Source organism: Ptychodera flava, unplaced genomic scaffold (assembly GCF_041260155.1).
Source record: "Ptychodera flava strain L36383 unplaced genomic scaffold, AS_Pfla_20210202 Scaffold_30__1_contigs__length_3116999_pilon, whole genome shotgun sequence".
Taxonomy (NCBI): domain Eukaryota; kingdom Metazoa; phylum Hemichordata; class Enteropneusta; family Ptychoderidae; genus Ptychodera; species Ptychodera flava.
The window spans coordinates 2,833,919-2,850,534 of record NW_027248352.1 but is presented as its reverse complement, the minus strand read 5'-3'; the positions used below and the strand labels follow the sequence as shown (position 1 = coordinate 2,850,534).

At 36.9% G+C, this 16,616-nt stretch overlaps 1 protein-coding gene across 2 annotated transcripts in view; it reads right to left on the bottom strand.

Annotated features, from left to right (window-relative positions):
* LOC139127321 (FAST kinase domain-containing protein 1, mitochondrial-like) overlaps nt 1–15,624 on the bottom strand; it is a 119,844-nt gene extending 104,220 nt beyond the window's left edge. Inside the window, exons 1-6 of one of the 2 annotated variants that reach the window (XM_070693240.1) lie at nt 13,567–15,624; nt 12,218–12,337; nt 10,727–10,840; nt 10,048–10,198; nt 9,175–9,289; nt 7,917–8,560 (exon numbers count right to left, since the gene is read on the bottom strand). In XM_070693240.1, the coding sequence (XP_070549341.1) occupies nt 8,543–8,560; nt 9,175–9,289; nt 10,048–10,198; nt 10,727–10,840; nt 12,218–12,337; nt 13,567–13,681 (633 nt within the window). In that variant the 5' untranslated portion in view covers nt 13,682–15,624 and the 3' untranslated portion in view covers nt 7,917–8,542. Of the gene's footprint in view, nt 1–7,916; nt 8,561–9,174; nt 9,290–10,047; nt 10,199–10,726; nt 10,841–12,217; nt 12,338–13,566 lie in introns of those variants that run through there. The other variant, XM_070693239.1, reaches the window with a different exon arrangement.
* Between the last annotated feature and the right edge of the window lie 992 nt (nt 15,625–16,616).

Here is a 16,616-nt window from a genome sequence, read left to right as displayed (position 1 = left end):
GTAACAAACATTGTCATCGTCTTAGTTTTCGAAAATCGAAAATTTTATTTTTTTACCTTAGAGTAAACGCATAGATAGCGGCCATTTTGAATTTCAAATATCGTTGAATCTTGGATAATTTATCTAGTATCCATATTTGCAAGTTTAGTCTTTTTTCACTTTCGAGGCGCATGGTACCTTAAGGCACAGGGAAGATAGGTGATCGGCCAACAATTTGTTTACATTTCGTTTCTAGGTTTTGGTAACGTCATAAGTAAGTTTGATAGCCATTGCTCATCCGTTATGAAAAGATGGACATCAACTATTTACCAAATATAAATTGAAAGTGTGTAAATAATATTGACTATAGGCCAGGCACATTCGTTTTAAAGCAAGTCCAAAAAGGGAGGCAATGCCAAAAAATTACAAGGAGATAAGGAATTGTTAGAGATAAGAGAGTAAAAAATCGATATATTCGTGATAAAGTGTCGATAAAACAATTAATATTTCTATAATTATTAATTGTATTCAAACAAAACGTGCCCAACTTAGATTGAATCATGTTAGTCTTGAATGACAAAATCAAGCAAATGTAGTCCAAATCTCTCATTTATTAATTTATGACTATGAATATCCTTGATAAAAAATTTCAACTGTGAGATTTGGCATATATACTGAGCACCATTGAGGATATCAGTGCTTCTTTGCATGTATACGTATAATTATTCCAGAAGTATTAAATTTTAATCAAGAATATCAATTTCATATTAAACTCACAAAGGTTGTACTAGAATTGCATGACTTTGACATAAATACTGATAATCTTTAAGGATTTTAGTGTAGAAGAGTACTTTTGTAAGTATACAATAATGATAGAAAGATTCAATTTTTAATCAACATTGTTCAAATATTGATTTTGTACACTCTTGCTATGTAATAGATACAGCTGAATTAATATACTGTTGAAAAAGCCATGTCAATACAAAAGATAAGATTGCATGTCAAAAGGCCGGAGAGAGAGAGAGAGAGAGAGAGAGAGAGAGAGAGAGAGAGAGAGAGAGAGAGAGAGAGAGAGAGAGAGAGAGAGAGAGAGAGAGAGTTGTTAAGGTCTGTGGATCAGTCACAGTCCAGGCTTTATTGAAATGTTTTCAGTGCAAGGTTCCATAACGGGTCGTGGATAATTAAAACACGCGCATGGTAAACGCAACTTCTGTGTTTATGGGGGGCAGCCACCCCACGGGGGTTAGCTGTATTTTGATATTACCGTGCGCAAAAATCGCACTACAAGTTTTCCCTATCGCAACATCTCGCTGCACATTTTTATGTATCGCAAAATATCGCGCTACATTGTTTGGCGTGTACCAGGCCAGTACGGCACCGGCGCTACACCAGCGTTCTTTTGACATACATGTGAAACAGTGCATGAGTAAAATAGCGTAACACTCATTTTGATACACTGTTTCATTTCATTCTATTGGTTGCGTCATTGTTGATGCGCACTGAACAGAGATTGATTTTAGAGGGGGTATGCTTGGGCAATAAGTAGCGATTGCGCGATTTCATAGTGACGAAATGTTCAATTGTTGGATGCAGATACAGAATGAGGCTTGGTTGGATTTTCGCGCTTCCAAACTTTCGTTTAGGATATGGGGGTGAGGACAAACGCACTTAGTTTCGTCTACCTGGCGCATGTTTTAATTATCCACGGTCCCTTACATTAGGAGACAATCTTGACACTTTAACCCGATGACCTTCTTTACTGATACAGTTCGTTGACACCCTCTTTGAGGTTATGTGTTATAAGAAATACTAGAACATTCTTGTCCGTTCGTTGTCAGATGAGACTGAAACCAAGCTGAAACGTATCTGCTTTGAATATATTTGAAGTAATAGAGTGAATGTTTAATGTAAGAAGTTCGTAGTTTCCATAGCCGACAGGGTCAGTTTTAACATGATGAGTGACAAGCTAATTTACCTACCACGCACCTCTTGAGGGTGAATAAACGAACCACTTATATTACTTCACAAACAACTGGTCAAGGCAATGCATACAACGACAATATCTAAAGCAGACTCAAAACGACTTGCTAAGGAAAATAACATCAAATGCTCAATTTTCTGGTTATATGGCGATGCCAAGAGGAGAGTTAAGATGGGGGAGGCGCAAAAGATTCTAGGAGAGAGAGAGAGAGAGAGAGAGGGGTCTAAGTTTTTTCTTCAATTCTGTTGATCAGTCATAGGGAAATCTTTTCACCGCAAGGTTTCCGTAACAACAGGAAACAAACAACCCTGACATACATTCTATAAGCTGCCTGATTACTCCTTAACATGTACAGTACGGTTACGCCTTTTTGTTCAGGTATTGTGCCATCATTGAAAGAACCATATTCCTGTCCTGTCGTGTGCAGAAATTGTTTGAAAATATTTTGAAGGTAGACACAATAGGAACGTTGCCAACGTTCACAGTCGCTTATTCATAAGTTGGCAAGTAGATCACTATTGAAGTTTGCACTCAGTCAGGAATAGGGTGTGACACAGCTATTCGTCATTTACAATTCCAAATTCTACTTAATTTGTCGAACCAATGGTTTTTAATGGTTTGGAAGTCGTTTTCTTGCTTTTCGTGCAAATAAGCCGATAGAGTATTTCTGCCGAGAAATTAAACAAAAATGAATTTACAAAAGAAATACTGATCCTAGTGAGTGAGTAAATTGATGTCTGTCGTTCTTTTCATGTTAGTTGTTCACTTCATTTATTTCTTCGTATGTATTGTGTACGTGTGCATGAAACGTAACGCTAATTGCTGACAATGGTAATGTATCACGGCCATAAACAATACTGATATAAGTATATTGGTTGAAATGACCGTGATAGTAGAGATGTTCTTCTCTTTGGCATGTGCAGTCACACAGTAACTATATTGATACGTCCATGTTCAGAAATTTTTTTCTTTTCAAATGTCATTGCAAGAAAAATTTGACGACAATAGGTCTAATTTCGGACACCAGGTCGCAATGGGAGGGGATTGTCATTTGTGAAAACATCTTTTATGAGAAGTAGAATGTATTGCAACTGCGTAAGTGTTCTGATTTTAGTGCTCAGGACACAAAATTTGTTTGCCACGAGTTATTATTATGCCATCTGGCTTGCTACAAAGGTGGCGCAAGTTTGAACGTTAGTTTGAAGTAATTTTGTAGGGGCAAAGGTCTTGTAGAATCAAAATGCAGACTGTCGTGAAAGATGGTGTAGCATTCTGTGGTAATATAGGGAATAATAAGGTCTACATACTTATCGCAATGAGCGTAGATTTCTGCAAAAAAACCATTGGGGGGGCTATTTTCATCACTAACTCAAAATTTCAGGATGGTAAAAAGTAAAAAAGAACCCCCCCCCCTGCCCCCAAGGTTTTCTATAAGTAAGCTCCCAGTGATTACCGAACGTTCCCTTAGGTACACAGCGAAGGCACGTATGTGAGTTTTAGGGATCTTCGCCGCGTATGTACATCACAACAAGATATTGTGATTCAACCTACGTTTCGTGAGCTTTTACTGTATGGGTTGCAATTTCAGTCATTTGATACCTAGATTTGTTGCGTCGAAGTAGTTTATCGTAAAAATAAAAATAAAACGTCCCAATGATACAAAAACTTTTGATCTATTTCTCTTCCCTCAACCCCGAGCAACGCCGTCCATTGAACATTTACAGGGGTTAAAGTTCCTGCAACAGTTCCTTCCATTTTTCCGGCGATTTAATTCTTCAACATGTAGATGGTATAGTAAGTATATATTTTATGAACCTTACAATGTAAAATTTTGTAAAACGTTACTGACCAGTGAATATTTTCACAGTTTTGCCCTCGATATTCTGTCTCTGTCTCTCAATATAACCTGGATTGCACTCAGTGGTGACAAGAAGTGGGTCAAGATGCGAATTAACAGTGACAGTATCTCTCGCCTAGACAATGTGTACAAAAGCGACTGACGATTGTAACCTAAGTTTGAACCAATAAGGTCACGATACACGTACATAATACGGTTCTTTGTATGCCGTCAAGTAGCCAGATCTTTTGACCACAAAGTGCAACAACTTATAGGTCCTCAAGTCAACAAATTTTATACAATTACATACACCTTGAATGGCACACGTCAAACACTAGAAAATTTTCATTTTGTCAGTTTCAATCTGTTTTATCCAGCACAACAATCTCTGTCAGTCTCTTGACAATCTGAATGTATCCATATAATGCCGATTTGCTTGGTATGGTTTTCGTTAAATTGGGGCAGAATGAATGAATGAATAAAAGTCATGGTGAACTTTCAGATGATTCCATGTAGCTCTGCGTGGCAAGGCTGTGTGTGCTAGATTTCATGCAGCTCCATACTATTGTCAATGTTTAAGGTCACGGGCGACAGATCAAAGTAGGATAATCCAGGTGAAAATCAGTAAGCCTTAGATGACCCTATTTCAAACTTAGTCCCTCGGCTATGAACGCCATTTATTCACTAATAGATTCAAGAACATCACTCTCGTGGCCTATTTTCTAAAAAATAATGAAATCAGTCTCCAAAGCCAAACTATGGCAAACTTCCTGTAATTTGTACGCTTCTATAAGTTGAACAGAATGCACGTGGTAAGTATGAATATATGCAAGAAAATCCAAAAACAACAATCTAATTTTTGAAAAGAGACGGGATGGCACTGGTCACTCTCGTGGCCCGTTTTCAAAAAAAAACAAGAAACAAAACAAAATGAAAGAAGCAAGACAATCAGTTTCCAAAGCCAAGCTAAGGCAAAATTCCAGAAATCTGTATCCTAGATAAGTTCACCAGAGTGTTTTAATGTATTGGAGAAAATCCAAAAACAACAATCTGATTTGAAAAGAGACACTGGTGTGGTACTGGTCACTTTGGTGCCAAAATTGTTGTAAGATTTTCAAAAGATTTTCTGATTTTCATAGATAAGTTCAAGAGCATGTAAAGGGTAAAATAAATTGAAGGGTATCTAAAACAAGAAGAGAATTTAAAAGGAGTCCGGATGGCACTGTGGTTTTGGTCATTGAATTTGATGTTGACAATGCACTATTCACATATACAGATTATGCTGACAGAATTGTCTGAATTTGGGTATTTTGAAACAGTTTATTAGGAGTATATAAGAAACTGATTTATTTATAAATACTGCAAAAAATTATCAAATGTTACCGCTACTCTCCCGACCAGGCTTTACAGAACAGCAATCTGAGAATACTGAGAGCCAGCCCTGCGTACCGTGCTGTGTGTTCCCGGCGTTAAACGCACAGGGTTATGTGGACTGGGTAGTTTACGTTCCAATGTTCTGATACGTAGCCTTAAAGCTAAGTATCAGAACGTCGGAACGTAGCTATAGCCGTAACGTGAGCTGTTGGGTAACATTTTTTATGATGAAATATTGTAACATACCGTGATTCAATAGGATTCCTGAGAATCGATCAACCGCGGGGAACGTCTCCTACATCTCAAAACGCAGGGCAGCATGTTGATAATCTGCGCATGCGCTCAGCAACGGTATTGCTCGCGGCCTTGTCTTTGCAAACTATAAACTGAACATTGGTGCAAAAAAGGCATCCATGGTCCGAAATGTGTAAAACTAGCCACCATGAGAGGCGATATGAAAGCCCTAGTTATTTAGAGGACATGTAAAACAACTTACTTGTATATCTGTATGACCATAGACCCACGAGAAAAAAACTCGAGGGTCTATGGTATGACTTAAGGCCTGAAAAGTCGACATATTAAACATACAGGACTCGAACTTTAAGGGTTAAAGAATGTTGCGTTGTACAAACTACATCGTGAGAAACGGATATAAAGGGGGAGATTACTAAATATTATGAAATACAAACTCAACTGTGTTTTGATTATCATTTAAAGTGATATGAAACTTGAAGCAAATTTTTACAGTCGCGTTTTACTCTAATCATTCCATCAGATGCATTCAGGAATAATTGGATCTGACGCCGTTGAAGCTGCACGCTATAGCGTCATCCTCATCCTCATTTTCGCGTGACCCCTGAGACTAGGGATGAGGAGGAAGCCAACTTTACGCTCGTCACGTGTACATGTAAATATATGGTGTATACAGTAGCAACTTCTGACTGCTTACAAAGAGACTCGTGAAATTTAATGGTTACAAAACCAAGAAGTTCACAATGTCCAAGATATCAGTAAACAAATGAAACATTTTCATGATGCTGCTTTACTATGCCCGGGCAGTGATTAACAAGCGACGTAGCGGCCGATATAGCTCCGCTGTGTTTATGTAGAGAATAACTATTTTTTACACATGTTGATGAAGAAGGTGGAAATCTTTGATAGCTCAATGCAGTGGCCAGAAAAAAGTGGCTAAAATAGCTGCAAAAATACACAATTGAAGATTTCATCATACTTTAGATATATCACATCGGATCATCCCTAAGAACATGTCAACCAAAGCTATCTGATGAGTAGTTTTTTGAGAATAAAATTTTCTGACCAAAAATGGCAACAATTGCCCCCCTAAATAAAATTTGCAGATTTCATCATAATTTCAAAAGATCAAATTAAGTTCATCTATAGAAACCTGTATACCAAATTTCAAAGCTGTTAGACCAGTACTTTTTTAAGAAATATATTTCTTAACCAAAAATAGAAAAAATTGACCCAAAAATTCAAAATCGCAAATTTCATCATAATTTCAACAAATATCATTTAGTTCATCTATAGAAACCTGTATACCAAATTTCAAAGCTATCAGATGAGTAGTTTTGGAATTACACATTTTTTGACCAAAAATGGCAAAAATTGCCCTAAAAATAAAGAATTACAGATTTCATCAGAAATTCAATATATATTACTTAGCTCAGCTGTAGAAACCTGTATACCAAATTTCAAAGCTATCAGACCAGTACTTTTTGAGAAACACATTGTTTGACCAAAAATGGTAAAATTTGCCCCAAAATTACAAAATTGCAGATTTCATCGTAATTTCAGTAAATATCATTAAGGTTATCTGTAGGAACCTGTATACTAAATTTCAAAGCTATCAGATGAGTAGTTTTGGAATTACACATTTTTGACCAAAAATGGCAAAAATTGCCCCAAAAATAAAGAATTACAGATTTCATCAGAAATTCAATATATATTACTTAGCTCATCTGTAGAAACCTGTATACCAAATTTCAAAACTATCAGACCAGTACATTTTGAGAAATACATTTTTTGACCAAAAAATGGCAAAAATTGCCTTAAAAATGCAAATTTGCATATTTCTGCACAATTTGAACAAATCTGAAATAGATCATCCCTGGGGACATATATATACCAAATATCAAAGCTATTCGACTGGTAGTTTGAAGAAGAAGATTTTTAAAGATTTTTTTACCAAAAATGACAAAAATTGCCTTAAAAATACAAATATGTAAATTTCACCACGATTTGAACAAATCTGACTGCAGTCACCCTAAGTAAACTGCATATCAAATTTCAAATCAATGGGACGAGGGCTTTCAGAGAAGGAGATTTTTTTTACCAAAAACACCAAAAAATGCCTCAAAAATACAAATATGCAAATTTCACCACAATTTGAATAAACTTAAGTGAGGTCACCCCAAGTGAAGTGCATATAAAATTTCAAAGCAATTGGACTTGCGGTTTCAGAGGAGAAGGCAATTGTTGACGGACGACAGCTGACGACGACGACGGAAAATCAACCTATTGATAAGCTCCGCGTCGCTGACAGCAGAGCTAAAAGTGATCAAAGCGTCATTTGTTAATATCAAAATAATGCTGAAAACATTATTCTTTCGTAGCAGAAAAGTCCTGAATTGTTTTTATCTCACCATACAGACAGACACACAAACACATAAACATAAACATATGAATTGAAAGAAAATTAATTAATTAAGAAATAAATGCTTCGTATTGTCTTGGTCTTTATAGCATACACTTTATTGATTAATGAGTAAAGACGGAGCTGAGAAATACCACTGAGGAAAGTCTCACAAAGTGGAAATTTTATTGTCTCATTTATAACGGTTGCAACACATACCATTTTACCAAAAAGTAGATCCATATATCATAATCACAGATCAATAAGGTTTTCCATTGGCCCTTTCTGATTAGAATCAGACGATGCAACAATGTCAAGAAATCATCGAAATGAAAAGTGGTCATTTGCCATATCTGATATGACATCACAAGATGTAAATTGGAATAATCACACACAAAAAACCCACATTGATTTTACAAGCAATGTACCATAAATGGTACTTGGACAAATTTCTGTCAAATCAAAGAATGGAGACTGTTGAAAGAAAGCTCTTTTCTGCTACCAAGAGGCGTGAAAATAGTTGTATTCACTTGCATGATACTGCAGTTTGCTATTAGTATGCAGCATAATTCATGTCTGTGCCTGAATCAGTCAATCAATGTTCAAGTCAAACATTCATCTAATAGCTGTGTTCAATGTTGTTAATTTATACTTTGTTAAATACTTTCTTAACGAGGTAGCCTTTCCGGTCTTGTTGTGATGATAGCGTCATTTACTTTCACTCAAAGTGGGGAATCTGATGGAGAGAAAGATATGATCGTCATTAGAGGAACCCTCTGTAGAAATATGTTAATCTTTCACCAACACGGTTTGGCCACATCCTTTTGCATCAATAGTGATTGTGGACCAATGGTGAACCAGTGGGAATTTTTGTGAATTGGTTAAAGTTTAATCGCACTTGGAGAACACTTTTTTGAACACTCTCATGTTTAGAAAATCTTTTAAAAATGCTGTTTGTGTGGACTTATAATGTAACCTGTTGAGAAGTGAAGTTTTCAGTGAGTCATTCATTTGTACACTGTCAGCTAAAAATGTTTACTCACATAGTCAATGTTGCACATGGCAGACATCTTGAATTTCAAATAATAGTAAAATTTATGCGATTTGTTTTTCTGGTCCTAAACTTTGCATTTTGACTTTTGATTTGTATTATTAATATATACATGGAATGTTTTCTTTTGGAAAGTTGGCACAAAGCTTTCAGCCTTTCTGTCTCAATGTGGATATTCCCTAAAAGGGAGAAATTGCTGAGTACAACAAAAGGCAAATCGTTCTCATTTTTAGAATGGACTTTTTAGTCTGATGGCATCGGGTACGCCACTGTAGAATATAGTCACAGGCATAACTTACAATAACATATTTATATCCCATAATTTCAAGGTGGCGTCTCTTCATCTCTTGGTAACCCATTGGATGGTGCGTGTTGGAGCAGAAATACTTGGCACCCAGATAGTCAATGGCAACTCTGTGGGAGAAACAATATAATGATGGAATGAGTTACTTCAGTGCACAGAATGTATGGAAGGAATAATAGAGGTAAATTTGGATTGTTCTTTTGTTTCATAAGTTAAGTGCAAGTTCTTGTTCTACACACCAAAGCATACTAAAATCAAATTTTTCTGCTTTTCAACACAGCATGTACCGGTATATCGGTATATTTAAATTTAAATTTTATTGTGGACTAGAATTCACCTGCCAGCAACAAAATGTGGCTTACACAAGTAAAGGCTGAGTTGACAAGGTGAATGCTGTAAATCTTCATTTGCTTTATGGAGAAGGAAAAGTAACTATTGCTGATATTAAAAACAAAAATAGTTTAAACAGCCAGCAAAATTTGCAGCTATAGTCTCTTTAGATTACTCTTTCTCTCATATTGTGACACATCAGGATAAATATCCTTGAGTACTTTAAATTGCCATTTCCAATTTCTATTTGTGCAAACATTTAGATACAACATCCAAAGAATCAAATATTGTTCATCACAAGATGTGATAAATGTTAATACACGGACAATCAAATGTGGGTGTAGTTTTTTGCATTTCTTTGATAGGATATTCGCGAAGCTGATGGTCTAGGTATTTTGTTACTACTTTTACAGCTTACAAACAATGAAATCTTCCCAATCCATAAAGTTTCATATACTTCAAGCACAGGTGTATTGTAAACGTGCAATATTCAAGTATTTGTCCAGAAAATCTCATACAAACAAAGCACTGAACCAACCTCTGTGCTCCTGGTGGCAGCTGCTTCTGCATGACTCCCCACTGAATATTATGGGATGTATCTCCTTTTGGACCCTGGGTCAGGTTTAGTGCACTGCCATAGTCAGCACAGACCAATGGTTGCTTGTCTTTGGACAATACCATGTCAAATCCTGCAATCAGAGATTTTGAACAATTTGCGTGGAAATCAATCTTCATAGAAAGTATACAGACTGACTATTCAATCAGTCAGTACAGTACCGTAAATTTAAAATGTATCACTTGTCAAAGATTTCAATTTTTCGCAAAAGTTATTCTTTTCTCAGGGCTTTATTAATGCTGACGAAATGTTTAGTATTTAACACCTGTAGAGAAATCAACCCTTATGGAATGTTTTTATGAATCTGTTCATTGCCTTACAATACATTTGACAGTTGACATTAGCTTGATTCCATTGTGATCCCTGCGTACAAAAGTACACTTTTGCTTATCTCAAAACCAATGAAAAGACAGGACAAATTTGGAAGGATTCCTTGAAGCTTAAAGACATGTCAAATACCAGCGATGTTATTTCACTATCTTTGAGCTAGTAGAAGTACAGTTACTGACCCATAAGCCTGGGGATGGTGGTTTCACTCGACCCTGTAATAGATATGATCGCGCAAATAGCACATCAAACTGATATGCTGAAAAGCACTCACCTAGTTTGTACAAATACGGTGTGAAGACACTCCTTCTGAAATATTCAGGGCCACCCAGGATGTTGGTAAGGTGGATTTCAATGTTGTCTAGTATGGTTACTGTCTGTGACTGTCCTGATGAAAGAACAACAGATATATCACAAAGACAATCAGATGTACATTTAGATGCATGTATAGATTTGAGGATCTTATCAACTTGGCGATAGTTTTTCATGAGACAAATTTTGATATAGACTGGAAGATCCTCATCATATCACTGATGATGGAAATTAAAGAGAGGAAAAGAATTCTAATTCTCAGTTTAACCCTTTCACCACCGTGGTTTGAACCAATCCCATTGTTTTCTATGGTAAAGTTGGACCTCCAAAGAGGGAAATGGGGGTGGAAGGGGACTGGTGGAAGGGTTTGTTCCAAAAATCCATTCACATTCAAAGGCAAACAGATACAGTGTGTTTCAGAAAGTCCTGTTGTATTGTAAATCCACACATACAGGTACTTTACTGAACAGACATACGTTCATTGTATTTGCTTGTCCATCAGATCAGTAAATTTGTAAAATCAGTAGTCTTGCAGGACAAACAAATAGTTTGTTGTAGATGGTGTGCTGTATTGTAAATCAAAATGTACAGATAAAATACTGAATTAAAGCAAATTCATTGAATTTGATAGTCATCAGATCAGTAAAGTTGAAAGTTGAAAGTAGAAAATATGATGGCCTCGGAACTAGAACACTGGATTTACTGACGACCGGTAATCTATGATTGGTAACACAATATATCTTTATTACATGCCTCAATGTGAGTACAAATCAGTGCATTAATTTGAATAGGAACATCCAGGGAGTTGGCTGGCAGTGTAAACAATGAACGGACCGGTTTCCATAGCAACCCAGTCTCGTGAAGCCCTTCAATTTTTTTGACATCAAAATAGACGCTTAACGCTAGATGTAAAATAGCCATGTGCACAGTGTTATTTTGACTTTTGATAAAATCTGTTTGATGCTGGTCTATAATGGCAAAATTGTTTGAGAATGCCCTTCATGTAACTACATGTCATATAGCGTAAACTGTGGAGATGCGTGTAATAAAATATTATTACCTGAATACATGGGTTTATGTGCCCTTGCAGCAGGAGACAATTTGCCCTCCTGAGTCAGGCAAATTGTCACCTACTCTCTGGCACATAAACCCATGTATTCAGGCAATATTATAGGATGTATAGGTAACCAGGTGTATACAGCAATTTAACCAAACATATGGCATTTTCTACTTACTATCACAATGAATAAAAAGATACTGTACAGTGAAACAAAGATTGGACTTCTTCAAGTCTTTTTTTTTACCGGTACTGTGTATATTCCATTTCTGCTGTTCCACTCAATGTGAAACTCCACATTAAAACTTCAATTCACCTGTATTATATTCAAGCATTTTGAGGTGTGTAAAAAGTTCACAAATGTAAGGTAAATGTCACTCATGTATGAATACCAACCTCTGTGCATGAATTGATCATGAAACCATGGTAACTTCATTTCTGGACATTCCAACTGTATACACCGGTTCAGTTTCATCAGCCTGCCTTGAACTTGTTTCCTAAATCCAACAGTTGACCCTGTAACGTCACGAAAGACAATTTACTCAAATCTCTTGTCATGTGTCTGGACTTACAATATGATACTGACTTTACAAACCTTATTATTGGAAGAATAATAAACAGTATTTAAGTTACTTTCAATTGAACTTTGATGTAAACACGCTAATTTTTAGTCACTGAAATTTTTGGTTGCAGCACTACAACCTTCATCAGCAGAATAACCCAATCTCAATGTCGTGACCTTTGGCCACGGTCATGACATTTATATCGGGTATTCTGCTTACGAAGGTTGTAGATCGTGCTGCAACCAAAAATTTCAGAGATTGAAAATCTAGCATGTTAAGATCAAAAGTTAATGGACATTAATTAGCTGCCAACACAGATGAATTTCCATGCAAAAAGTATTTAAGTTGAAGGTTATGTGGACTGACCAAAGTACATTTGAAAGATGCAGACTTTTTAAGCTGTTCCAAATTTTATCATTCTGTTAAAGCAATTATAAGCAGACTATTATTCAAATGACCACCTGAGTACACAACATACATCAAGCATTTGGACAATGTACTACACAATATTTCAATCAAGCAGATTTTAAGAAATACGCTTAATATCTCCCCTGATAAATGAGTAAGGGAAACCTAGTTATTGTTATCACATGTTGTTTATTACCATTATTTTTTATAATAAACTCTGATTTATAATGGCAAAATTTACTAGAAAGATTAAATCGTTTGACAAAAATATTGTTTTCTTCTCAATGACAATGGAATTATATATACTAACAGAATAAGAATTATATATATATATACATATATATATATATATATATATATATATATATATATATATATATGTGTGTGTGTGTGTGTGTATTTATATAATATATATTTATATATATATATATATATATCCACTCACTGAAATGCTCTAAGCAATTAGCATGACCAGTCACCAAAGTGATTGGATTAGAACAGCTCAAGTCAGCATAGCCAAAGATGGTGTAAAACAAGGAGAGTTATGGTTAGATAGTCAATGCATTCAGGTAGGAGAGGGACCTGCAAAGGTCATCAACATCATTTGCTGAGTGGACTCTTCCATCACACAGGTTGTTGATTTCAGGGAGAAACAAGATGTGATTCTTTGAGTGTGGCAGTAAGGTTTAAATTGTTTTCAATTAATCCTGACCATAAGAACATTATCTTCTAGACTGTTCCATCGTATAATTAATATTTAAGACATATACTTACTTTCTATAACTTGATCCAGTTTTTCCAGAAACCTCACGCTGAAAATAAAACTGATCAGATCTTCTGGGAAATACTGGGCTATGGCTAGCTGATAGGCACAGTCAACGACCTCCATAGGGTCCCTCCAGATCTGCAGATTACTGAGACAGGCTTTGATACAGGCCTGATAGAACTAATCGGCATTTGGATGTCTGTGATTCAGCTGTGAATACGCAGTGAGAATACTGTTCAGTTGTGATAGAAACATCTTGTGGACATGCTCTGGTATTGTTTGTGCGATGTTATCGAGGATGTTCGAGTAATAAAGGCGATTTGTGACGAGAAAATTGGCAACTTGTGGCAGTTTCTTCCAAGCAATCAGCTTGAAGTTTTCTCCACCTATGCCGACCTCAAAGGAATTTCGGTTCATGTTCTCCAGCAGTGAAAAACACTGTGTGTTTAACCTGTTCATTGTTGAAAGGAATTTCCGTCTTTTTGCAATGGGACTCTTCAGAAACGGGTGATTCAACATGTGTCTTAACGCCCTTGTTGTCAGGCTGAGCTTGTGAATGTCAAACGTGTGGTACGAACTTACAACTTTCTGCAAGATTAAACTATGTCACTCTGGGAATGGCTCCGGTAGATACGACAGGGACCTCACAATGCACGGACCATTGCTTGGGTTAATGTTGTTGGCCAATGCACACATCAGCTGACCATGAATCCGATTCACCGATTCCACATCCAAGTCCTGCAGCATGTGGTTCTTGCTGATCCTATTACCTCACGATGGCTGGCTATCTTTAGTAATCTTGTCAGCACCCTGGGGAGGGCCTCGGTCAAATCTAGTGACCAATAATTTGACAAGCTGACGGCACTACAAAGTCTTACAAAGAATTCAAAGGAAATGCAATCTAATTTCTTAAGAAGGATCGGTCCAATTTTGCCGACATTGTCCCTAGAAGAACCGTGCTTTATTACCATTTCAAAAAGTCTCGCATACGTCATCAGGGTCTTCGCATTCAGTGAGCAGTTCATTCACCCTACAAAGAAAATTGTCTGTTACACTCTCATTTCTACACTCCAATTTGTGGTAGAACATAGACAAAATATACAGCCACTTTGTGTCAAATTCTTCTATTTTTTGGTTAAAGTAGAAACAAGCATTTTTCAATGAGCAGTTGATTAGCGATTTTTGCATTTTCGATAGCATATAATATTTTTCGATTTGTGAATTGGCTTGGCTCTCCAGAAGTAATCAAGTTCAATGTCCTCGTCATCAGCACGGCCTGGAATTTTCCAGATCTGAGATGAATGACTGCGACCATAAGGATGGCAAATAATGGCAGAACTTGTTTCTGGAAACAGTCAAGGTTTTTTTTTTCTTATCAGCCCAGCGACTCTGCTTATGACAGGACTGTTTTTGAGATTCATGAGCTGCAGACAGATGACGAACTTCGCCAACTCCGCAAAATTCATCATGTCGAACCTCCTCCAAGCTTCTTGCAATAACCTCTGCACGGCGGGACAGCTTAAGAGGCAATCCCCCCGGGAGATAGGTCAGAGTGTAAACAGAAGTAAGAAGAGCTGTAGTGTCGCAGTGTAGGGCTTTGTCTGCGAGTGATGCCATGAGCATCTTGCCAGCTGGATGTTGGAGTGTTTTCTCAAAGTTCCTTTCATCTTTGGGTTTCATTTTCTGCAAATGATGAAGTCTGGATACAGCAGCTGATGACACATTGCATGGCAGAGGTGTACCACTGTAGTTATCTATTCCATCAAACAGTTCGCAAACTGTGTCCGCTTGAATGCTGTCAGCAATAATGCTGTCCGTATAACTTTGTGCATAAACAAGACTTCAATTTTCTGCATGAAACTTGTTCCATTTTCTTGAGTTAGGACTGCTGGCCACATAGTGTGACTCAGATTTCTTTGAATCCTATAGTATCGAGACACAAGACATGTAAAAGCTACCTTAAAGTTGCTCTGACCACAAATTTTACACGAATTCGGCACTGCAATCCGATCCCCTTTCGAAACACTGCAGCTCCTGGTTTAAACATTTTCCTGATCAGCACTGATGACCTTAATGTGCCAACTTAGTTCAGTCTCTGTCATATGTCACCACAATGTGTAACTGTCTGACAAGTCTTCAACCTGTAAATATTTCAAGAACTTATTTTCGTTAAATTGGGAATTATTGTTTTGTCAACTTGTATGCCCCTCATATGTATAGCTCAAGCAGACTGTATGAATTATTGTACTCGAATTTGTCTGCCACAAAACATTGTGATAAACAATATCACAAACTCTAGAAAATGTCTCTGCTAACACTTGTAATACTTTATAGGAAATTCAGCAACTCAAACAAAGTCATAATGATATCAATGTAGCCAAACTTGACATGATAACCATGCAGGCGTTCTGCTGCAGCATGTTCCAGAGTTTCAAGAACTGTCAGTTACTGAACAAAACTCACTCTTTGATTTTTAGATTTGTGGAGTAATTTGAGATAAAGTGAGCCGGGCTCCTTGAAGTAGCAGTATGTGCAGCCAATTCAGGGTTTATGGGCCGTTTTGTCAATGATGTCAGTATACTTTATAAATGCTAATGATCAATCCACCCTCACAAACGTTGTGCAAGTGTGACGTGCCAATTTGAATCAAAGCAAATCAGATATGTTGCCAGTTGACTGGGAATGCTTTGAAAATGACCTGATCTCTAAATGATGCATCGTATCCTGATGGCCCAGACTTTACATGTCAAACGGCCAAGGGTCTAAAACCAGGCCAGTTTGATGCCTGACCTATCGACTTGCCACAGTGGAATAGAAATTTTTGAAATCACTAAGCAGCAAGGAAGAAATCGTGAGTTATTTGAAGGCCTGTGCACTTCTTGGACGGTCACAGTCAGCCCCCTTCCTATTATTTACTGTTTTCAGAGTCTGCAAGGCAGTACTGTGACCACGCATCAAGTTACTCAGCAATGCTGTTGCAGTGTTAACTACATTGACCATATTTCTGAGGGTCTGTGCGACAGCTGAGTGAATTTTGCAAAAATACTGATCATGGTTT